General features: G+C 41.2%; 2 protein-coding genes across 5 annotated transcripts in view; one reads left to right on the plus strand and one right to left on the minus strand.

The window, feature by feature from the left end:
- Positions 1 to 1,123: 1,123 nt before the first annotated feature.
- BBIP1 (BBSome interacting protein 1) lies at positions 1,124 to 3,566 on the plus strand. Its single transcript, XM_032793529.2, has 2 exons — positions 1,124 to 1,306; positions 3,219 to 3,566. Exons 1-2 carry the CDS (start codon positions 1,261 to 1,263, stop codon positions 3,395 to 3,397), a joined length of 225 nt encoding a protein of 74 aa, XP_032649420.1. The 5' UTR covers positions 1,124 to 1,260; the 3' UTR covers positions 3,398 to 3,566.
- A 2,720-nt stretch (positions 3,567 to 6,286) lies between these two features.
- Positions 6,287 to 25,576, minus strand: part of PDCD4 (programmed cell death 4) — a 41,256-nt gene continuing 21,966 nt past the window's right edge. For all 4 annotated transcript variants that reach the window (XM_032793528.2, XM_032793525.2, XM_032793527.2 and 1 more), the window contains 10 exons: positions 24,110 to 24,409; positions 23,443 to 23,537; positions 20,646 to 20,759; positions 20,190 to 20,411; positions 14,831 to 14,928; positions 12,833 to 12,947; positions 11,847 to 11,954; positions 10,661 to 10,771; positions 9,479 to 9,618; positions 6,287 to 6,983 (listed from right to left, as the gene is read on the minus strand). In XM_032793528.2, the coding sequence (XP_032649419.1) occupies positions 6,923 to 6,983; positions 9,479 to 9,618; positions 10,661 to 10,771; positions 11,847 to 11,954; positions 12,833 to 12,947; positions 14,831 to 14,928; positions 20,190 to 20,411; positions 20,646 to 20,759; positions 23,443 to 23,537; positions 24,110 to 24,409 (1,364 nt within the window). In that variant the 3' untranslated portion in view covers positions 6,287 to 6,922. The remainder of the gene's footprint in view (positions 6,984 to 9,478; positions 9,619 to 10,660; positions 10,772 to 11,846; positions 11,955 to 12,832; positions 12,948 to 14,830; positions 14,929 to 20,189; positions 20,412 to 20,645; positions 20,760 to 23,442; positions 23,538 to 24,109; positions 24,410 to 25,576) is intronic.

The following is a 25,576-nucleotide window of genomic DNA, read 5'->3' on the forward strand; positions in this document are numbered from 1 at the left end:
TACTGCAGAGCCCTGTCCCTTAGGAACTGGGCAGAGGCTCACCACCTCACCACCTCCTTTCATGTAGATGTCATTAGGCAAGCTGCCAAGTGGTAACTTCTTAGAGTCTCCAACCTAGGCTGGGCTTCAACCAGAAATCTAAAGGCAAAGGCTTTCTATCCCCTCCAGTCCCCTTTAGTGATTTTCCAGAACATTCTAGAATCATATCAAATAGGAAAGGTTGCCATCTGGCCAGTTTTTAACCATTTGGGCAGATTTTGTGGTGCCTGGTTGGTTCCTCATGAAAAGATTTAATATGCTACGTTTGGTTTTCACTTGGGACCAGCATTCCTCGTAAAATACAAACACATGCAGCTGTGCATCAAAATCTTTAACTGCCATATGCATCACATGGTAGGGCCAATACCTGGTCCCACTCTACAGGCTGGGCCTTCAGCCTGCCGAAACTGCAACAGACCCAAGGGTCATGGGCGTTGGACAGACGACTCCTGGGTGGGATCCTTCAAGGGCTGAGGTGGGTGGGTGGTTTTTCTGTCTCAAAAGAGAAAAAGCCTTGCAGCGTCCGGAGTAGCTGGAAGCCAGGTAGGGAGACTGAAAACCAGCGCAGGTCAGATTCCACAGCTATGGGCGTGCTCCCTCCGAACCAGGCTGCTAAACACTCCCAAGCGAGGGCCACATCCCAGCAGCCTGGGGCAGGGGCAAGGCTTCATTTGCAATAAAGCAGGGCAGACAGAGGCGGTATTAATTATGGAGGTGTGGCATGCTGGGCTTGCCTCTCACATCCACCAGCAACCCCAAAGACCGTGCCCCTGGCATACAACAGACCCAGGGCAGCTCCAGCCTTCCCCCTGCGCTATAGAACCACCAACGCACCACAATTCCCAACATGCAACAGGACTACAATTCCCAGCATGCAGTGCGATATCCTCGGACTACAATTCCCAGAGTGCAGTGCCACCCACAAAAGACCAGGCTTCTCAGCATGCAACGATGACAGGGCCGTATGGAACAAGACAGCGCAGTGCATGGTGGAAGCGCGTTATGTTTGGGCCACTGCGCATGCGTTGCGATCGCCAGCCAAAGGCGAGCGCGCATGCGCTTGCGTGCCCTGCTGCTGGGACCGAGAATTACGATGTGACGACAGGACGCTGCGTATGCTGACGCACGGGTACGGGCAGGTTGAAGGTTCCCTGCTGCCTGCCCAGGCCCTAGCAACGGGGGCGGACCTGGCCGGGCTGGGAGCAGCCGCTCGACGCCGCCATGGCTGAGGGCAAGTTCCTCTTCCGGGAGGTGCTGCCCAAGCAAGGTAACTGCCGCACCGCCTCAGCTCCCCCCTCGGGAGAGGGAGGCTCACACCGCCGCCAGGCAGGGGAAATCTAGGCGATCTGTCTCTGCTCACAGCAGCGAGGGGTCGGGGGCAGTGAGCCCGGTGTTGCCCACGCTGGCTGATTCAGTTAGCACGGGGGTGCCTGCCCTAGGGTCACCCGATGTCCTAATTTTATAGGCACAGTCCCAATTTTAGGGTCTTTTTCTTATATAGGCTCCTATTCTCACCTGCCCCGTCCCGATTTTTCACATTTGCTGTCTGGTCACCCTCGCCTGCCCGCACAGCTACCAGACCAGGCGTGGAAAACCTGTGGCCCGTGTACCAAAGTCGGCACATGAGCTGATTTTCAGTGGCACTTACACTGCCCGGGGCCTGACCGCCGGTCCGGGACGCTCTGCATTTTAATTTAATTTTAAATGAAGCTTGTTAAACATTTAAAAACCCTTATTTACTTTACATACAACAATAGTTTAGTTATACTAAACTATTATAAATGTATTACTGGCACGTGAAAGCTTAAATCAGAGTTTATAAATGAAGACTCGGCCCAGCACTTCTGAAAGGCTGCAAACCCCTGTACCAGACTTTCCTCTCTGAGGTGGATGGACACCACCCCCCCACCACCATGGTAAGATCTTAAGATTAGAGACCTTGCCTTGGTTTTCTTTTCAGCACCATGCACCGCTGTGGTGTTATATGTAAATGAGATTGATTTATCAGGGGGTAGTCACACCATCCCTTACAGCAGGGGTTCTCACACTGGGGATAGTAGTCATTATATGGGGGGGTTGTGAACTGTCAGCCCCCTCTTCCCCCCCCAAAAAAACCCCCAACCCTGCTTTGCTTCCAGCATTTATAATAGTGTTAAATGTTTTCTATAAAGGGTTTTTAATTTATGAGGGGTTGCTCTCAGAGGCTTGCTATGTAAAAGGGGTCACTACTACAAAAGTTTGAGACCCACTGCCTCTTTCAGCAACTAGAACCTCCAGCAAACCAAAAGCCAGCTACTCACTAACCTTCCTGATTTAGACAAGGCCAATGAAGTGTGTGTAGGCATATTCTCAATTAAAGCAGGCATCCTGTTTTTACTTTGATCACTCTGCCCCTTACCTGTCAGGGTATTTGAAAGCACATACATTTGTGTTTACGAACTATTGTAAGCTCTGACAGAAAACAGTAGAAAGGAAGCTCACATGATGATTACCATTGTACTTACCTTCTCCATATCCCACCCCAAATCATAAAATGGTTTGGCAACTTCATTCAAATTGTTAGTTCTAGCAATATAGTTTGAATGTTGGGATTGGAGGGCTGCTTTCAGACAGTAAAGCACTGAATTCTAGTAGCTGTGCTGGTAAAAATGTGGGCACTGAAAGGCAGGAAAGCTGTCACGTGGGGAAATAAGGTGGTATATTACATAAGCAATCTGCTTGGTTACCACTGGAAAGCTGAGACTCCTAGTCATTAACTTGATTTTTAGAAGATAGCTAGACTATCATTGCTCCTTCTATTTGTCTGTATTTTTTGCACAGATCTGAATATATAAAAGTCCCAATCCTCAGCCATGTGACTTTCCAGTTCCTGGAAAAAAAAAAAATTTTTTTTTCGTGTGGTTCAAAATCAGACTATAGGCCCACTTGAAAACAAGCTGGTTTCTTTATCAGTTGAGGATAATGATTCGTGCTTTTGCAAACCTTTTCCCCAAAAGAACAGTATATTCTTTCAGAAAAACTAATGCTGTCTTGTCCAAAATTAAGTATTATCTTGTATATACATGCTAGGTTTTCCAATGACATTTGGTGCTCTTATCTGAGATGTATTTATACTTGGTTGTAAAATTATGCCAATTATATGAAATTTACATATTTTTATTTTTCCTTCTACACTTCAGGGCAGTTGTCAGTGGAGGATGTGGCTACCATGGTGTTATGTAAGCCAAAACTGTTGCCTTTAAAATCTTTTACCCTAGAAAAGCTAGAGAAAATGCAGCGAGCCGCACAAGAGACCATTCGCCAGCAAGAAGCGGCACAGAGGGAGCAGCAGCAACAAAGCAAACAACTGGGTCCATGATGGCTCACTTCCTCTAAGAAATATTTCACCTAAATATTGTACCTTAGTTTGTGTATATTAATCTAGTGATGTTTGCTGTACAGGAATGGTAGACATCCAAACTAAAAACTTTCTTAGCTCATGTCTTCTTATATTGTACATATTATAAATGTCTGTAGATTTTGCTTAAGATTAGTCTGTTAGTATACTTACTACTATCTTCTGTGTAGTTGGGGCTTTCAGCTTATCTCAGCTTGATTTCTTTTTTTTTTAAAGCTCCATAAGTGTGCTGGCTTTAAAAAAAAAAAAAAAAAAAAAAAAAAGCCCCCATGAAGAGTCTCAACATATTTAATTTTTTTTTTTTTTTGGGTAACCTATTCACCTTAGAGTAACTCCTCACTTAATGTTGTAGTTATGTTCCTGAAAAATGCAATTTTAAGTGAAACGATGTCAAATCCAATTTTCTCATAAGATTTAATGTAAATGCAGGGGGTGTGTTCCAAGGACATTTTTGGGGGGCAGACAAAAGGCATTATATACTGTGCTGTGGTTGGGAAGTGCCCCTGGCTTACCCCACACAGGCACAGCCCACTGCAGGCAAGGGCGCTAGGAAGCAGCTTCACAGCAGCAGCGGCAGCTTCCCCGCAGAAGAACAGGTGCCCACTTTGCCAGGGGATGCTCCAGGCCCACCTTTTCCTGTCCCCGCTCCACTCCAGGCCCACATCTTCCCATCCCCACTCCACCTCCTCTCCAGAGCAGCCGCATCCCTGCTCCTTCCCTCCCCCACAAGTCCTAAGTGCTGCCAAACAGCTGTTTGGCAGTGCTTAGGACTTTCTGTGAGGGAGGGGGAGGAGTGGAGACATGGGGCTTCCCCACTCCTCCCCCTCCCTCACAGAAAGTCTTAAGCTCCCCCCACCGCCAACAGCTGTTTGTCAGTGGGGGAAGCACTGGGGGGGGGGGGGGTGAAGAGGAACTTGTGCAATGCTCCTGTATAAAGTCACTGCTCTTCCACAGAATCTTACAAGCAGCGGACATAGCAGGCAGCCAAATGATGTAAGGGAGCATTGCACAACTTTAAACTGGCATGATCCCTAATTGAGCAGGGACGTAACTTTGAAACAATGTTAAGTGGGAGGATGTTAAGTGAGGAGTTATTGCACTTTATTCATTACTTGAGGCTGCAGCTGTATAGCTAACACTTCTGAAATATTACAGATCTTGCCTGGCCATTCTGGTCTACTATTATGTTAGAGCACAGCTCTGCTAGAGGTTAAGCAGTATTTACTGTTTAAAGCACTACATAAGTGCTCTATAATCCACATGCTTACTGGAATAGTCTTGAAATGTATTGTGCCTGATGAGTATTGGAGAAGGTTGATGTCCAGAGTGGGGGATCATTTGAGATGATTGGAGATCAAACCCTCCAACTGCTCTTACCCTTTCAGGATTTATTTTAGCTAATTCATTGCCCCCTTGTAGTGGGTAAAATTTGCTCCCACACCATGGGTTGATACAAATTGATGCACCAAACAGTGAAATGTGCATGCGCAGTAAGTCTGCTGCAAGCAAAAGTTTGTAGGCAGTCTGCCACAGTTAAGTGGGTGGCACAAACTGACATGCTGCAACTGTTGAACTGAGTTCAAGCTCTAGCCACAGCAGTTTTCTGAGAATGTGTTGTGCAGATGTTGCTTTGCTCTCATTGGGCAGAAGGCATGTTTCATAACTTTTGCCCTAAAACCACAATTTCTAATTTTGTTAGATTAATTTGTCAAAGATCTTAATCTTGTCATCTTTTCCCCTATTAAATAAATATTAACAAACAGCTAGGGTAATGTAATCATGCTTCATACTCAAACCTCTTTCTGAACAATGGGACTAAGGGGGGGGGGGCAGGTGAAGGGAGCACCTTTCAAGATCCCTGGGTCACATGCCTATCACAACATATGGTGTATCTCATCCAGTGCGCTAAATGCCCAGTGATGACTATGTGGGTGAAACCAGACAATTATTGTACTCTTGAATGCTTACTTCACCCACCCAGTCTCTTTAACAGGTTTGGGGTAGTTAAAACCAGTACAGCTACTCATTCATTACTTTTATAAAGGAACAGGTGTATACATCAATACAGGGGCCCTGGATAATGTTTACTAGAATTGCAGGCTGGTGCTTTACTTATTACAAAATGGTATATAATATCAGTTCTAGGATAAAACTGTTATAATGTGTGCTTCATATTGAAGAGTACCTTCTGATTTGGAACACTTGCTCGTTAATGGTCTCACAGACACCAGAATTTGTAATTATCAGCCTTGTTATATTTAAGATCAAGAGCTGTTTATGGGCAGTCACCTTTGTTTTCTACACTGAGACAATAGCATATACTGTTAATACCATCTACATGTTTGAGCTTCCATTATACCCCTGTGAATCATATTAGTATCTAATGCCCAGGGTTGGTTTGTTGGTTATTTGTTTTTTTAAGATAAACCTTTTCTAAAGCAATTTTAAAAGAAGCGGTGAAAGAGTAAATATAAATCTGGAGAGGCTACTAGCTTCAAAAGCCTGAATAAATAGGATGTCAGGAGCTTAAACAAGTTAGTTTTGGAAATGCAAACGTAACTAAGGTAATTATTTTCATAGTAGCAAGTATGTACTGACATTTTGTGGTAAAAAAACACAATCGCACAGTTAACATTGAGGAAAAGATGTGATTGCATAAATTGTACTCATTTTCAGGGAAATCTTTGGTAAAATGTCCCTTTCAGTTTAGGTATTCATTAATCCTCTCCAAAATGCTATGCAAAAGGGTACTTTTTAGATATGTATTTTATTGGCACCTGGTTCAAAGATTATCTGCAGAGGACCTAAAGAGCTTTCCAGAAATGCTTATATAAAAACAAAGAAAGAGGATAGCTTTACAAAAATTTATTTTGTAATACATTCTACCAGAACTGTTCATTTTTTCCAGTTTTGTAGAGAAATAGATGTTCCAGCCACCTTTTACTGCACTGGTCTTTAAGACCAATCAGTGCGTTCCCCTGGAAAAGATGAATACATCTTATGACCAATCCATTTTTTAGATTCTTTAAAGAAATAACCATTTTTCCTCCCAAAGCACAGCATTTCAGCAGCAGCAGCAGCCAAAATGAGGTTACAGCAGCTTAACTTGACCCCTCTATAATAAAGCTTTGTATAAACCAGTGATTTTACTACATAAACACTGTCCTTGAAGGAAAGGAGTGACAGTCAGACATCAATGCAGAACATGGAATGATTAGGTCATAAACATATGGCACTTACAAAAGGGTAGCTTATTTGAAGGCACCACCACTGAAATGTGGTTACTTGTTCTGTTCTACTATATGCCCAGAGAAAGGAATTTCCTTCCTGAATATAAATTTACAAAACTATTTCAGAAATGATTTGTACCAAAACAAGTGCTTTAAAAAAAAAAAAATGAACTGTGCTAAGCAACTCTTACAATTTAGATAAAGAATATATTTTTTCCCTTTAAACATCTAAGGCTGCAAGAGTTGGTTTCTGTACTCAGTAGCTCTCTAGTTTAAGACGACCTCCATCTCCTTCACTTACAAAGCGCTTCCTTCCCCTGTAAGCAAAAAACAAAAATACAAGATTATAAATTTCACATTAGTATCAATAGTCTTTCCTTATCTACCATAGCTTAGAGTGATCCCCTGCACCACTTTAAGGTCCTGGGAGTAACATGGAGGTGGCTGGTGATCAGCAATATTACCTGTCAAATTCTTGATCATCTGAAAAGGCCACATAATCAATCTGAATATTCTAGACAGAACACTTTGTGTGTTTATACTAGGCTTTTCAAAACTTGACTCAAGTTTCATAATACTTCTTTCTCCCTTTCTTAGAATTCCATATAGTGTTAGAATCTGAGAAAAGTGCTAGCTTGACAGCCAAGAAACTGCAGCTCTGTTTAGCCAAAGAGCAGGAGTAATACAAAGTCACGCAAAATGTCCTTCCCTATGCTGCCTTGTCAATGGTCCTCAGACCCAAGTGGGAGGAATAATCTCTAGGCCAAAGTTATAATCCTTTGCACATTTTATAGGTCCTTCCAATTACGAAGCTCAAAGTGCTTTGCTAACCATCTGGGGAAATGAGAGGTTTAATTAAAGGTTACAAAAAGTTATTTTGATAGTGCTTCTACATACAGTCACTAGAACTGAAGTATAATGAAGTATAATTATATTTTAAATGATGTAAAAACAAACAAACAAAAAAAAACTTATACCAGGGAATGTCAGTATAAAACCTAATGGATTTGACTCCTCAAAGAACAGAACAAGGGACAATTTTAGTCCCTACTTTATGGATATTGGCTCGCTCTGGGATGAGAATAAACTCATTAAAATTTTACAAACTGACTTTATTGCCACCAGGAAGATAATTTCTACATGAGAAACCTAATTTTCAGCAGATCAAATAAAAAAGACCTTTACAAAATACAGTATATAATCTAACCCATAGTAACAATGACTTGTGAATAGGTAGCATAATTTGCAAAACTCATTTTTTTAAAAAAGCTAAAGAGAAGTACAGTGTTAAGAGCTCAACGTCCAGAGTGCAAGAAATAAGGCATGGGGCCACCTACTGAACAATGAGGATAAAACAAAACATTGAATAGCTGCTAGTTACATGAGCATTATCTATTTTATGTCTTAACTGAGGCAGGGGTCCTGTGGAAAAAAATAGTAAACATGACCATGTAATAAAGACTGCATTATAATGCATATGTACAAGGGGCCAAATTAAGGTTGCACATTTCCTGGCATTTCCTAACTTTTATGTGCTTGATTTCACATCCTTAATAACCTTCTTTTAATGTAGATGTGTGTAAATTCCTAGGTTTTAAAAAAGAACACAAATTCCATCAGCAGGGCTGAAACCTTTAGATCCACCACAGAGCTTGGCCCCTTGAGCTAACAGAGTAACTGATTGCACTAGTAGGTTGTTATCTGCATTACAAAGCTATTGGACACTTTGTCACTGGGCTTCACAGATACTCTCTGACAGCACAGGAATGGCAAGATTCAGGAATTCTCAGTTTCCATTCCAATTTCTGAATGGAAGTCTGATCAAGTGGGCATAGGCTCTTCTATCTCTGTTTCCTCCTTCCTCTTCCCTCCGGCCCATGTTTGACCCTTCTACCCATCTCCTCCAACCTCTCCCTACCCCAGTCCTGTCTCTTCCCCGTTCCCCACAGCTCCACATTCCAGTCCCCTTGCCCAGCAGGTCCTATGCTTACCCCTCCAGACTCCCAGTCTTAGTCTCCTTGCCCAGCCAGTTCCAGTTCCTTCAACTCCCAGCTTCTCATCTGATCGGTCTCTCCCTGCAACCCTGGCCTCCAGTTGCTGCCCCTCCCTCATATTACTCATCCCTAACCTCCCTCCCCAGTTCATCACCCAATCTCAATGTCATCGTTCCCCACCCAACCCCCAATTCCTTGTTCAAATCTCCTCACACAGCTATTTCCAGTACTCCTTCTAACCTTGCTGTCTTATCTGCATTCAAAAATCAGGCAACTTCATCCTCCATGCTACCCAAAAGGGGGTGTCCCTGCTCTTAGTTCAGGCATGGCCTGCAGCAGGCTGGAGCTGCAATTACAGGGAAAGTCCTGGAGTGGCGCATGCCAAGTGTAGATGGAATCTCTGGGGAATGTATAAGACGTATAAGAGCGTGTATGAACTGCATTTTCAAAGGCTTATAAATTGACCAAATTTGGGCAGATTTTCATAGGGATAGCAAAACAGCAACCTCCTGCCAAATTTCAAATTCCTGGTCCTAAGCATGGGAGTTCTAGAGCTTTCTACAGAAAAAGTTGGTACGGTTTTTTAACATTGACCAAACAATGTATTATTTCCTAGGCTCATTCTCAGCAACTGCTCTACCCTTTTGGCTGATATTTTCCAAAAGAAGTCAGCCTCAGGCAGATACCCAGCATGGAAAGTTTCACTCTAAATTCTTAAAGTTTGGCAAAGTTCTAAGCAACTGAAGACAGGGTCTTATAATGGTAAATGTCAGGCAAACTTAATATACCAGCTCTTTTTATAATTATATTAGAAGTACCTTGAAGGACAGAGGTCTCTCAGTGGTTTGGAAATGATTCCGGCCTGAAAGCATTCCTCTACAAACCGCTCAAGTACAGAGTATGAATGTGGCACATCCAGGTTAATATCTGGGATTTCACGGTAAACTCGTTCATAACCCTGCAATATCAGAATTGGGTAATGAAGTCACATTTTGCTCCAAGAAAGGTTACCCTTTTATACTCTCTGAAGGGATTATAATCAAGTAATTTATTAATTTTTTAAAAGTATTAAACATAATTTCAAGGAATCTACACCACCTCATCTGCAACTTAGCACCACACTATAGAACACAGTATTACCTAGATGTATTTACTTACCCAGGTAGATGAACTAAATTTTAGGATTCCCAAAAATCAGGAGGACCTGACTGACCAGGCTAATCTGCCTGTACAGTATAGTCTCATAGGTAGTAACATCAGAGAGGAAGCAGTTTCTGGAGTTTTACTATTTCTCCGATCATTAAGCATCTCCGTAACACACCAGCTCGGACAGCTGAATAATCTGTGCCCCGACACAAATCACTTCCCCCCAGAGCAAGGGAAGCAGAGTAGATGGTAGGGAGGAGATGGAAACTAGATTGTGAAGGTGTCACAGAGTGGTTCCCAGCGTGTGGGACAACACAGCTATATGCGGTCACTTGTTCAGAGCTTATGGCAGAACCACACTTTAGTTCAGATATAGCTAAATGATTGTTTTTATACTCTGTCATTTTTTTTTTAAATCAAGTAACTCTAAATAAGGCTACTTCAGTAATAATGGCTGGTCAAGATCCATAAAAACATCCCTATGTTATACTGCAACATTATGAAAGATTTAATTTTTTAGTAATTAAACTGCATAATTCAGTAAGACACCTCAAAGTTTCCTTGTTATTAGAACATATTTTAAATTATTCTCAACTCTTCAGCTCCACAAGACAACACTTACAATTCCTTTGTACCCCCTTGAGACACAATATTTATTGCTATATCTTGGAAACATCAGCTATAGCCTATTTGTAAAAGTCACTGGAGGGCCAACAGGACCATAGCAGTACAATTGATAACAATAGATCACCATCTACAGTTTAAGAGAAGGTGTAAAACAGGAATGATGTTTGAAAACACAACAATTTTTTGTGAATTACTATTCCAATTATATTTTGGAAAAATATACTTACTCTCTTCATTTGGTCCAGAGTAATAACAGTAGACGTCCAGAGGGATTTCAACAAATCAAGCATCATTTTAAAGGTTGTTTCTCCAGTTGATTCTAAAACCATCACAACTGCCTAAAATAAAGCAAGGGGAAGTGTTTAACTAAAAGACAGGGCAAGAAGTACATTTGACAAGAAATGAAAAGTGAATGCCGCAAACAGAATTGTAACATTTCCACATAGAGAAATGTGTATTTATCACATGCACCTACAAGGCTAGTATACTACAATGTAACAACAAAACATGGGGTGGAAAAATTATTTGGGTAAGGATACGAAGCTTGAAAACAAGGATGATGTTACTATAGATATACAGGCCACCAGGCAAGAGGAGAGAGAGAACAAAAAGCTTTCTGGACTATTTCTAGAGGTACTCTAAATCACATGACCCTGTACTCGGGCATCAGTTAGCAGCAGTGTGGAGGGCTCTACTTTCTGATGTCATGTATTTGCATCAAACAGATACCACAATGGAGAATTAAACTTTATACACATTTGAAGGGTGTAAACACCAAGACAAAGGAGCTTCTTGAGAATGAAGGAGCAACTTATAAATAGGGAAACATTTAGGTTCAATATCAGCAAAAATGTACTGACAGAAGGCAGTATTAGGGTGTGGAATAGTCTCTCCTCCCTCTCTCAAGGCATTTAAAAATAGATTAGACAAAATACTAGGAAGTATACTACAGGGAGCAATCCTCCACTAATGAAGGATTGACTGTATAACCTATTAAAAGAGCAATCTATCTGCTTGTAACCTGTGGTAATAAATAGCTCACAGCACTACCAACAAGAAAATCTAGGTTTAACAAAAACTAGAGCATGGGATTTTTCTTGCCATTATTCCACAGCAGACAACTGTGAAATGGCTATTTCAGTACAAAATATCCAGTAACTGCCCCATTCATGTAATTAATATAGTTTAATTCTACATCTTCCCGAAGACACCAACAGTTTACCCAAGCACAAGTAGCATGCACTGTACTTAGAAAATGTAGACATCTGATAACATTAATATTTAGGAGCTGAACTTCAAAATTCAGTTACATTACCCACATGTCCACACTGAAATAAAACCTAGAATCTGCTCATATTTATCCACAATTTAAAAAAAGTTACAAAAAGAAAAGGAATCTGATTTCTGTCTTACTTCATATACAAGTTCATGGTGAAAATGAGGCACTTCTAGTTCCTGAAGGCAACGCTCAGCTTCTGATGCATCTCCAGAAAGTAGGTACTCCTTCAGCAACATATCAATCTATTGGATTTGTTAAAAAATACTAGGTATAGTTTAAAATCTTAAAATTAATCTGATAAATCCCCTACTCAGCCGAGCAACAAACTAGTGACATGCATTTTGAAAAAAAAAAAATCTGTATTCCAAACTGCAACTAGTATTTTAATAAACACACATCTTAAATTGAGAAATTATGTCTAACTATACAGATAGTATGAAACTGAACACTTATCCAGATGACATTTCAAAACATGCAGTGTCTGCACACATATATGTTTAACATGCAGCCCATCTTAAAAAATAATGTTTGATAAAATGCCCATGGGCCACTCAAGCTTAATATGACCAAGATCAAACTCATTTTCTTTTCTCCAAATCTTCTCCCATTTTTTGTTACTTATGGTGGCACAATCATTGTCCAACTAAGATAGGTTTGCAACCTCAAAGTCACAAACTCCCTCCTTTAAATTTTCTACCAATATCTGGAACATATCCCAAGCTTGCTGCTGTTTCTTCCCCATCCTAACTGGAGTTTCTGAAAAAGCTACCCTCCAACCACAGGGCCAAAAGGGAGACTAATTAAATACAATTATCCCCTCTGGATTTCTCAGGCTTCTTATCTTCTATTAGCCTATCTTTTTAAGATCATAAACTCTTAATTGCAGGTATTATCGTTAGGGTGTTCATTGTACAAAGACAAGTACTAAACAAGCCTACATAGGACAAACATCCTTTTCAGTCAACATCTTTAATTCATAATAAATACACATTTCAAAAAAGCAGAATACAATTTAGGTGCAGGATTAATACATCTCTTTCCTCCCTCCCAGTCAATCTGCATGAGCTTTCTTTCTCTCTCACACACACACACCCCACCAGGTTTTTTACAAATTAGCTACCTCTTTAACAAGATGTTTTACAGATTGCTGTCCACCACCTGATCCCCATACACTGTCTATACGCTTTCCACCTTTTTTCACACTCAGCAGCACAGTAGCTCGGTCCAATGCAGCTCTACAAAGCAAAGGTTGTGTTACAAAATTATTTACATAAATTCACTACAGAGGAGGGAAGAAAGAACAAGGAGTTTCTCTTATGTCAAGACTTGGTTCTGTGGGCCAGGCTATGTTCCAAATTTCTTCTTCTTCTTCTTCTTCTTCTTCTTCATCATCATCAAGTATCCTTCCCTCATTTGACACAAGAGGACAGAATATCTCCTTCCTTTTACTCAGCCAGTAATAGCTTCCCACAGTAAGTGACTAGGGAGATCCATCCAACTCCAAGAAAATTTACCCCCTTATTTCAAGGCAACCCAACAAATATACATAATCACAAATGCCATCCTCCTCAGATAATATGCTCACACTTCATCATAGGTAGTTCAGAAGACACTGTTCAGAAATGCAAGGTCCACACTGACAACCTGGAACTGACAGCCATCAGGTGAGCTTCCTGAAGATCTCTTCGCCACCAACTTCTCCCTTCAGCTACATTCTGATAGGGACAAACCACACAGTAGTGGCAGCCTATCTGAATTGTCAGTTCCTCTACCCAGTGGAAAAAAGTGTGTTGGATTCCCTCTATGGTAAAATCTGGGATCTGTCAAGGTCCTGCATTTGCTTAGTAATCTAAGTCTCCAAACATGTGGCTAAACCTAAAGTGCCTTTACCTTGGAGAATGGTTACTCCCTTTGGGTTCAAAGAGTTCTGGGACTCCTGAGATCTGGAGACAAAATAGTGCTTCAGCAGAGGAACACCAAACACAGAGTTTCTAAAAAAAGACAGAGGAACTAGGGAAGCTTGCCACCTCACCGGGAAGAGGAACTAGGTGTGAAAAATCCTAGATCCAGACTGGCTACCATATACCTGAACAAGGAGGAGTACTCAGCCATTTATTCAGGCTGATCGTAGTCATAATATGGAAAACTGTACTCACTATTTGGAGAGGCTAGGTGAGGTGAGAAGTAAGCTGACTCAAAAGTGAAGGCGGCCATGCTAAATGTATGGATATACTTAATTATTGGGACCAAAAGTCCTTCAACCACAGTAAAAGGATTTACATAATTGAATGACAACGTTTTCACACCTGGGTGCCTAAAGTTAGGTAACCTAAACAGTAGACTAATTTTCAGAGGTACCAAGTACCAACAACACTAACTGATGTCAATGGAAGCTACGGGTGCTCAACACCTCCGAAAACCAAGCCTGAAAGGTCAACACTGTATACAAAAACTGATGCATTCAAAATCTGAGGGTATTTTTCAAACTCTCTACCTCCCCATCCCTTGCACATAGGCTGCTCCGTTTTGACTCTGAAACCGAGTCCTCATATCCACACAGAACAATATAAAGTCTGCAAATGTGAAGGATTGACATTCTCTGTGCAGCACTAAGCATGAAGCAAAAAGGGTTTGTTTGTTAATTTAACAAAATCCTTACGTTGCTTCTCCTGACGCTGTATTTACCTACTGGTCATATACAGTCTTTTTCTAAAGCAAAATGCTCCCTAAAAGTTTCTGATTTGATCAGAATTTTTCTTAAATAAGTTAGTAAGCTCTTTTCAAGTGGCTGAGGAAAGGTTAAACTGTAAGAATTCACAGTTTGCAAAAATGCTAGTCAAATTTAGTTTACTGCCCGAGTTAAACAGATTCAACTAAGATACTATAGACTGAGTTTGCCAGAAGCGTTTAGTATCTCTTGGTTTAAAAGTCTGGGGTGTTGTTTTTTTTGTGACAGGCTTCCTTTGAGGGTTTTCGTTGTTGTTGTTGACTTGTTTTTACACTAGAAGAGAGTGGCCACACCTACTTTATTTTAAAATACCAAATTACTGGTTTGCTTGTTCAGAATTTAAAAAAAAACCTGACCTATACACACTAACTACAAAGAGCAATCACTTACCGAGCCTGGACACAATCCACGGTGCCTTTGTAGCTGTCTATGTAAGTACTACATAAAATCCCATCTCCAACTGCTCTTGCAATAAATTGGCCCACTAACTGCAACAGAAGAGAAATATTTTTGAGACACTGAATTCCACATGATTTCTGAACAGACATTTTAACTTGCATAGTTATTCAGGCTTTGCTTTTAAAATGTGGAGGTTATTCACCTTGGGTAGTAGCTGGAATTATTCACCTTGCTCCACTTTGAGTGCACACAGCTCCCATGCACCTTTGATCAGAGATTTTAAATAGCAGTGCCCATTTCACCTAGTCATGAGCTTGTCATCCTCATGCCCCATACCAAGGATATACACAGCTGTGCAGGTAAGCCACCCTCTGCTCCTTCTCTACCATGAAGTCATACAAAATAAAACTTTGAAGCAAAGGGGAAGGAAGGTAAGTAGTTGAGTACCCATAGGGATACACATCTAGAAGAATTCCAGTTACTGCACAAGATGGGTAACTTCTTTCTTTGAATATTGGCCTATGGAGGCTTCACTTCAGGTGACTCCTGAGTGGTATCCCTTGAAGAAAGAGGAGGCTTTGGAGCTGGATCCAAAACTGAAGAAAAGACTGCCGTGACAACAGCACCAACCAATCTAGAGGCATGTGTCAGGATGTACTGCATGAAGAAAGTGTGCACTGATGCCCAGATTGCTGTTTAGCAAATTGAAGCCATTGGTACTTTTAACAGTGCCAGAGTTAGAGGATGGAGAAACAGACCAGAATCCTGAGACAGCAGACAGGAAATGGTCAGAAGCTGAAAAGAAGGTCAAGAAGCAAGGCACATCAGGTAAGTGTAGCAAACCTGCCTCAGCCAAGTTGGTGCAAATAGAGTAACTCTGGCTTTGTCTTGATTGATCTTGTTCAATACATTCGGAATCAGTGGTGTTGGAGGATATGCACAGAGAAGGCCCTTCATTCAATGAATGAGAAAGACATCTCCCAAAAACTGATGAGCCAGATCTTCTCTCAAACCAAACTTCTTGCACTTTGTTGCAAAGATGTCCACTTGCAGAAACCTCCAAGTCTGAAAAATCTGAGGGTTCAAGGCTCCAGAGCTCCCACTCATAATCCTGGGAGAACTCAGTCCATCAGCCACGGTGTTCTGCATGCCAGGAAGGTCAGAAGCTGAGATGAAAATGTGATTGGCTATACACTAATTCCATAGCTTTATTGCTTCAGCACAAGAAAGGGGATCTCATCTCTTTCTGATGATTTAGGTAGAACGTTCAGGCTACATTGTCTCAGGATTTTGACAGATTGGCTTTGATTAAGGGAGGAAAGTGGATACAGGCATTTCCGACTTCCCATAATTCTAGGAGGTTGATGTGTAAGAGAAACTCCGGAGGGGAGGGATAGCTCAGTGGTTTGAGCATTGGCCTGCTAAACCCAGGGTTGTGAATTCAATCCTTGAGGGGGCAACCTAGGGATCTGGGGCAAAATCAATATTTGGTCCTGCTAGTGAAGGCAGGGGGCAGGACTTGATGACCTTTCAAGGTCCCTTCCAGTTCTAGGAGATAGGATATCTCCATTAATTTATTTATTTAGACTCGAGGCAACCATTTGTTTTGGATGGTGTGCCCCCACCCCCTCAGCAGAGCTCCCCACCCCACAACTGGTGCATCCAAAATTATAGTAAATGGTATATAGAGGGTGGATAAAGGAACTCCTGCATGGATTTTGGATGTGTCCTTCCATTGAGTGAGTCTAGCACCCAACCAGGGACAGACACCAACTTGCCTAGACCATGTTTGCTAGGGATATAAACAATTCTGGAGCAACTTGGACACAGCAAAGATGTACTGGCATGCTGTGTGACAAAAGTATAATATGCCTCCAACTGCTAGGTCATTTGGCAATTTGTTGCAGTTGGTATGGGGGTTTATTTTGAATTTTGGCAATAAGTCTTATCAGTGTCCTAAGTCTGTCCACAAGGAGGCATGTTCTGAATGCTATGGCATCCAAAAAACCTCCTATGAAAACTGCTGAAGTATAGTTAGAATGGATTTTTCTGTATCATTCTGAGGTTCTAGGTTGCAAAATAAGGACATGGCTGTCTGTATTGCAGAGAGAACTTTGATGCATCACCAGAACTTGAACAGCCAATTGTCAAGGTAGGGGAAGAGTCTTATTCTTCTTCACTGACAAAGGTGAACGGCTAGTACTGTCAGGACTTTGGAAATATCCTGGCGGGCAGATGAGAAGCTGAAGCAAAGCACTCTATACTAGAAACTTTTTGTAAGAGGAGTGAATGGCAACGTGAAAAGTATGTGCCCCAGAGGTCAAGGCTGCAAAACAATCTCTGGAATCTAACAACAAAAATATATTTGTGAGAGTTACCATTCTGAATTTTTGAAATTTCATGAAGGTGTTTGGAAGTCAAGATCTAATATTGGTCTCCATCCCACCTTCCTTTTTGGGACCAGAAATTACTTGGAGTAAAACCTCTTCCCTCTGTGGCAGACTAGAACAAGTTCCATGGCTCCTATGAATAGAAGGGAGGTGGTCTGTCTCAGCAACTGTTTGTGAAAAGAGTCCCGGAGGAGGAACAGGGAAATGGATTGAGTAACCCGAGGTTATAACCTCCAAAACCCATCTGTCAGATGTAATTTGCTCCCATGCAGGTTGAAAACCGGAGAAACTATCTCCAAAGGGAGGGAAGCAGGTAGTATGTTGTAGCTGAAGAATCTCAAGATGGAGATGTTCTGAACACTCCACCATACCACCAAATTTGAGATTTCAATGATGACACAAGGCTGGGTGATATTAATGGGAGGCCTCTTCTTTTGATATCTTGGTCTCTTAGGCAGTTTGGCTGGTGTACGAAAACTGAAGAACTGGACCAGATTGGATTTCTGTGTCATTTGGGCTCTGCTAAATTTTCTTTTATCTGCAGTTGTATATAAACCTGTGTGTGGCCCTTGAATCCAATAAAGGTGTGCAAGGATTAGTCGATGGACTCACTCAAGTGTCAGTCCATCAAAGAGAAGGTCTTCTACAGTAAACAACCTCCTTAGGCAATCCTGACAGCTGCAACCAAGATGCTCGACATGACAACAGCAGTTGAGATGGAACAAGCCGCACTGTCAACTGAATGTAGGGAAGTTTGCAAGACTGTCCGTGCTGAGAGATGACCCTCAGTTATGGTAGCCTAGAACTATTCCCAGTGTTCTGAAGATGATAATTTAATTTTAAAAAAAAGCATTGAATTATGCTCATAGTTTGCCAGCAGAGACTGATCATTCTCTTTTCTAAACTGGAGAATTGCAGAGGTGTAGCTTTTACACCAAAAAGGTTGAGGAGCTTCTGGTCTTTACTTAACAGTGTAGACTTAGTAGGATGTTGTCTGCCATGCTCAACAACAACCCTCATAACTCTGTTTAGTTGTAAGGAGGGTATGAGAATAAAAAAGTCCAAAATGGTCGATCTGGATAGTGACTGAAGCTCTTTTGGCACCGGGGGTGGTATCTAGGCCTGGATCCAAGGCTGGTCAGAGGCAGTATTCCATCACGAGGAGCCAAAGTTTCATCTGTTTTTTTCCTAGTTCTACTTTTAGAAACGGAGGTCTTGCACTTGGCTGAGATGTGGGATACCTGGTCGACAATGACCCCTCAAGCAAACCCCTCAGAACTAGGAGGAGAGGGGTATTAAATGCAAAAACCCCAAATAAACTTAAGAGGTATGTGTGATGGGTCTCTGGGTACCCAGGATTGTGAGTCACCTTGTTACCCACTTGCCTGCAACATAATGAAGTCTTGCTTGTGGTACCTGGGTATTTGCTTGAATGGCTAACAGGCTGGCGGTGTTAGGGAGCTCTCCCCTCTGGCCTGTTCAAGCCCTGTTTTTCCCTTGCAGGTTAAAAACAGATGCACCCCAGCCCCAGAGTCCCTTTGAATCATTTCCCTGTGATATCCAGCCCCTGTCACTGGCTAATCAAAAGAAATCCCACATCCTCTGCCCCCAAAGGAGCTGTGTACCCCAGTTCACAAGTTTTACCTCAAACTACTGTTCCTGTAAAAACAAAATTTTAAAAAAAATACACACAACACGTGAGCACTTACAATAAAACAAAAAGTAGGTTTACTTAAAAAAGAATTCAGAGTTAACTAGGAATCAGAGTGTGGTGGAAACAAATGACTACAAAACAAAATCCTAAAACCTACAAACCTGTGTCTATGCTTATTAACATTTACTTTGCCTATTTAACAAAGTAGGTTTTCCCTGCCAAATACAGTCTGCTGAAGAGCTGGCTGGCTTCACAAGAACCAGGATCCAAATTTTCCATGAGAACACCCCTGCTCCCCAAGATGTCTCCTCACTGAAAGGAGGAAGAGTGTCTTTTCTCCTCTCTCTCCTAAATTGAATCAGTCTTTTGTCTTTATTCATAGACAGGTTGAGCCTTTGCAAGGTTTTGTCTGTGGTAATGTTCCTTTTGTACCCCCATTGATAGTTTTAGGATGGAGCAAGGCTAAACAACGGGAGCCTTGCCTTACATCACAACTAACTAGGGTGGCATGACAACTCCCTCCTGCTTGAATGGGACACCAGAGACATATTGTCCTTTAGTGACTAACTTTTACTTAAAGTCTATAAAACATACTTTCTATATAAATATATTATTCCTTAAATATTACATGTACATACTGTTTGCAACAATTATGAATCTTGACAAGGGCTTTCTGTAGATACTTTTACCATGCTACTTTTTATGAATAATAAATACCCTCCAAGACATGTGCTTGTCAGGCTGAGATAAGAGTTGTTTGCAGAGAACAGGAGACACTCTGCGTTACAGTACGATTATCAAAAGAACTAAAACGGAACTAAAGACTCAAGGCCAAGCTAGAGCAAAGCTGAAGAGTGCACACTAGAAGCTCTGTCTCAGGCCATCAGGCAGCTGACAAGGAACTGAGGGCAGTTTGCCTGCACAGCTTTATGTATCCTTGGAATGGGGCACAAGAATATCTGGAGTGCCTGAGAGGGCTAAACGGGCACTACTACAAACAAAACATCTGGTCAGAGGTAAATAGAGCACATGCACCTGAAGTGGGGCACCTAAAGGAACAGTACTTGAATAAGGGTTAGTTTTGCTACACAAATTAAAAAACAAAAAACAAAAAAGGGAAACTTCTCAAATTAAAACACCGGTCTGGGAGTTAGGAAGGTGAGTGGTGAGACAGAAGGGAGCTACAGCATACAAGTGATAATGCCACTGAAATACATTACACCCTATTTCATGAAGCAGTTTAACTGAACAACACTAGCCATGGAGGTTAAAGTCAAAGATCTGGTGCAAAGGGCTGTAGGCATACCTGTGGTGCTCTTGGAGAATCCAACATCAACTCAGGTAGTTCTTTCAGTAGTCTATCAAATGATTTTTCCACATCACTTGTGCTCACTACTGTCCCACAAAGGTCAGAGAGGAGCTTAGATGTCATTTCTCTGTGACTAGCCTTCCCCTCTAATGACAATGATACGGCCAACACTGGCACACTGTATTTCATTTCACCAAGATTTAAATCCCTCAGCATCTCCTAAATAAGATTTGAAGAAAATATATTAACATTTTAACAAAAAAATGTTAATTAATAAAAGATTTAAAAGATTTAATAAAAAAATTTCAAATAATCACTACAAGGGCAGAAGGAAGGTTGTTTGGGTGCCTTAACTTCATTTCCGTATCAGCACCTCTATAATCTTGTTTGTAACTGGCTGTGACTTCCCATGTCAAGTGTGATATTTTTAAAAATACAAGTTGTCAGACATACCGCAACTTCATTAGTATCTCCATGTTCAAAGTATTCCTGTAACATTGGTGTTAAAGTTTTATCAAATGCTCTTTCATCCAAAGGTGGAACTACAGTTTCATAGACACAATTCTCCTATTTAAAAAAACAAAAGAAATCAGATGCTGCTGCTGCTCAGATGCAGTGTCTCTCTTGTTCTCTTTATTGCAGAGCTTAAATGCCTTTTAAATAATTAACTCTTTGGTACTTGCAGCCAAGATTTCTATCAGCAATGACTGCATCATGCCTTTGTAATCAGTCTGTGGAAACATCGGTTCTAGAACAAAGATAACATTTCCCAAAAATATAAAAGCTAAATTTACTAGTAAGTAACATTATAACTTCCAACACTGTAAGCACCTAGGATTCTTCTGGCACCATTATTGTTAGAAACAAAAGTTTTCATGTACCATACACAGAAGGGAAGGAGACAAACTCATATCCAGCTCTGCAGGAAGGCAAAACACTTAACCAGACATCTTGCATCTTTCCCCTAAAAGCTACTCTCTCCTCCTCGATAAAGAAGCAGCCTGTTTTTCAAAACAGCTACATGGCCAGACTGCTAATAACATGTAAAAAGTGTGAAGGAGGAAAAGGACTGGGCATTTAATTTTCAGGGTGTTTAGTAAAATCAATGAGAAGCTCTCACAAAAGGGGGAAAGAGATCATGCAGGAATTGGCCACGGAGCAGCCTGACCTTCAGGGCAATATAAGCCTAAGAACCAGAACTCCAGCACAGCCAATCTTCCTCCATATACCTCAGTTCCCCACTCCTCCTGGACTGACCTGCTAATTTTCAGACGTAAGTAGGTAGGTATGAGAGTGTGGAAGGCATGGGATGGAAGGACAATTCTGTAACAGATTATGTCTGAGTGGGGGCATGGGAAGAATAGACATATTAGTGTCCTGGACCACCCTAACAGAGTCTGTTCTGCACACTGCGTATGATACTCATTTGTAGTTCAGAGGGGTACTGCAGCCTCCATATACAAGAGAACCATCACAGCTTGGACAAAAAGTGTAACATGGTGCTGTCTAATGGGGAAGCTAAAGAGGAAACCAGTACTTAATGTAGCCTCAAAAAAACATCGCATGGTGTCTTGCATAAACTGAGAGAAGCAGCTTTGGTAAGACAGTGCTTAAAGTGTCCGATTCAGCGGCTCGGCTTGATTTTTAAATGTTTGGAGGCTTTTTTTTTTAAAATCTGGGTCTACAACTCCCTATGACCCACCCAACTGTAAGCCCTGGAAGGGAAAACCACACTTGAGGGTGGATATTTACACACTTATCCTAGGCCAGTGGTCCCCAAACTTTTCATGGTCATGCCCCCTCTTTACCCCTGTCTATACTCCCAGTCCCCTGGAGTTGTGACCCCACTCCCGGCCCCCGGGGGTGGGCACAGAGAGAAGTAAGGGGCAGGGCTGGGGCCACAGCTGGGGGCAGGGCTGGGGCCAGGAACAGAGCCACGGTTGGAGGCAGAGGTTGGGGCTGAAGCAGAACTGGGGGCAGAGCGGGGCTAGGTGGTGCTCCCATCCACTGTGGGGGCTGACCCATGCCCTGCCATGCCCCCTTGAACATTCCTCTGCACCTCAGAGTTTGGGGATCTCGGTCCTAAACTCTTTAAATATTGTTGGTAGCCTTAGATTCAAACTACCTATTCTCATCCCTCAACAAAGCTACTATAAGCTATTTGAGAGGGCCAAGATACAACAGTGACTACTTTATGCATCTCTTTTTAGCTGTCAAGATACACCCCCTTAAGCTCTGACACAGTGTGGGCAGTGGTGTCAACATCTGTTAAAGAATCTTTTGACTTCAGCCATTAGATCTATATTTTACCTTCAAAGCAGTGCATCAAGCCGATTTCCTACATTTGATGTGCACCACTGTATTAAAAAGCCACAGTGTTCCACTTTGAAATTGATTGTATCTTGGTTCATACCCAAATACTGAAGATAGGAACATATGACCAATTTCTCCCCCTACCAACTGCACAGAGTCTGTGCAATGAGCAACTGCACAAAGAGTTAAAAACTGAAAGGTGTACTGGCTTTGAACTCCTTCAGAGACCTGCAGTATTTAGTGTTCATGTCCAATAATTTAAAACAAAGAAGAAAAAAGCTACCACACATACTTAGCAGTTGTACCTCTGTCTCTTTAGTATAAAGTATATGTCAAGAACCTGATTTATCTAGTATTCTTTTTATCCATATGCAATAGGCACCTTAAAAATCAGTACCAACACTAGCAGTATCTAAATACTGAAAATGGAATTTGTTTTCACTTCTGTTGATACCAACTTAACGCTTCAAACTATTACTGTAGTAAGAGACCCTGATGATTTGTGAACACTAGTGTTGTAGTTAAACCAATACAAGAATGTAGGCATTTTTATAAAAATCTACATGTTAAATTACAATTTAAAGGGACTGAGAAACAAACATTTTTTCTTGAATGTCAATTAGTTTTTACAGAATTAGAGCTTAATCCGGCAAGGTGCTAAGTACCATGACCCTGATCCAGCCAAGCACTTTAAGCATATGTTTAATTTAAGCATGAGTAGTCCCACCAGACAAATCAAGACACCTTAGCAGGCTATACCAACCTCTTTGCTAGTGAATGGGCCTACTTGTGCGCTTGAAGTTAAGCATACACTGTATCAGGGCCAGCGTTTAACATCTTTAGAATCAAGCCTTTACAAATGTCGCATCAATTACAGTGAATAAAAAGGCTATTTCCATCTCAAACTTGCACTGTATAAAACAAAACATTTGCTCACCTGGTCATCGTCGTAGTTGGGATCTTTAATATCTACTTCCTCCACGTCATACACTTGCCCTGGTGTACCCCAAACACCTTTGCCACCTGCACCACCTAGCAAAACATGCAAAAGTGAAAAAAAGATGGCCAGCTTATGGTAAATGCTGGGTTGATCTCAAAATATCTCCATACTTCCATGCTTCATTCAGGCATGTGTGTGTAAGACTCAGATTTTTTGGGATATGCAGAAGTATCTTTCAACTCCCAGCCATTTGAGCTTTGCATCACTTGAGTCAGGAAACTGTAAGCAACATGAGGCAGCATGAAGACTGCTGAAGATTGAAATAATTGTGCTTTATATTACATCTCAGATAAAAATTCCATCATAAACCTCAAGATCTGTAGATTGTACTGTACATTATGATATAACAACAATGTAGTATCCTAAAGAAAGAAGTTGATTGTGCTTGGTATAACGACTAATGCATGTGTGTGCATGCACACTATAATCCATTATTGAAGATTGCTATCTGCTGTGGCCTTCTCTATACAACCATTATAAAAAGAACTACTGAATGGGAGGATAGACAGAAAATGTTGTTTAGGGAGAAGATAACCCAAATGGAAAAACAGGCCTTCAGACAAAAGTCCATAAGCAGAGACCTTTCTTAGTAGGCTACACCAACCTTTCTTTGGTAGTCCCCTTCCTTTTCCAGACCGGGATCGTCTGTCCAGAAATTTTCCCTTTGGACTAGTTGGTGCAGTGACTCCACTTTTCAGTGTCTCTCCATTATCACTAACAGAGTCTCCTCTCCCAGAATCACGAGAAGAATTTTTCCTTAACCGCCTCTTTGCTCTAGCATTAATTTTAGCTTCATTAATGGAGGATGCAGCTATCCAATTTCCATTGATTTCAGTCTTTATTTCCTCACTTCCACCATTTTCTTCCTCACCAGAAAATGGAGTGTCACTTAGATGATCAAGTTCTCAAAAGAGAAAAAAGACACAAAGAAAAATCTAGTTACTGCTTTAAACGGTTATCATAAAAGTTATGCAAAATATTCATCATGATTTTAAAAAAATTACATGTTTAAACTGGAAACCTGTAATATAAAAGAAATATTAGATGTAAGGTTGCTGAACCAAAGTACCTGGCTACATTCCAATTACTTTTATTTAAGGCAAATTTGTTGCTTTTCCATTGCCGGTGCAGTAGCATAATGGGAAATAAAGCTCTCCTAGGCTACATGCCAAAGAACATGTATGTGGGTGGGTGAAGAGCAACTGAATGAACATTTTACAAATAGATAAACCAAGTAAAGAGGTTCTGTAAACAAGCATGGAGCTACTTGGGTTTATAATGTCTCTTGAACTCAGTAAAACATATCCATTTTCCTTAAGGAAAATTCATAAGAGTACCACTGGCTGCAATAGAAAAAAAAAAAAGATATAATAAACTGCAAGAGCACACACTTGGAAATTTCTCAGCATGCCATCAATGAAGAACTGTCTTACCGGTTGATAAGCAGACACATCAGTTTTTTTTAAAAAAAACTGGAATCTTTACCTAGATGCAACAATATAAAATAGGAAGTGTTTCACTATACTTTATTGGGCTGGCTCTGCAAACACACACTCCTGGACACAATCCTTACACCTACGTATAGTTTCATTGCAGTAAACGGGACTACACTCTTAAGAGCGACACCCAATAATAAGGTGTGTAGGCTCAGACTTTAGTTTTTAAAATAGAATTCCAACTATGTGTACATGCTGAAGGTTTGCAGAGTGGGGTCCTTAGCATTTTTTCTTTTTTTAAAACAGACATTTGAAAACGTCTGCCTGTACTTAATCTATTCTGTGGATGAACAGAAAATTTTAAACTTCCCAGCTATCAATCTAGCACTTGCACATGCACTCAATTCATGTATAATTTTTTTAAAGTGACATTACTTCATTACAGTAAATACTATCTGGCAATTTCCATTGGGCTACGTTTCTCAGAAAAGACGGTTACTCACCTTTGTAACTGTTGTTCTACGAGATGTGTTGCTCATATCCATTCCAGTTAGGTGTGCACGCGCTGCGTGCACGTTTGTCGGAAGATTTTTACCCTAGCAACACTCGGTGGGTTGGCTGGGTGCCCCCTGGAG

This window comes from Chelonoidis abingdonii, unplaced genomic scaffold (assembly GCF_003597395.2).
Source record: "Chelonoidis abingdonii isolate Lonesome George unplaced genomic scaffold, CheloAbing_2.0 scaffold0027, whole genome shotgun sequence".
Taxonomy (NCBI): Eukaryota; Metazoa; Chordata; order Testudines; family Testudinidae; genus Chelonoidis; species Chelonoidis abingdonii.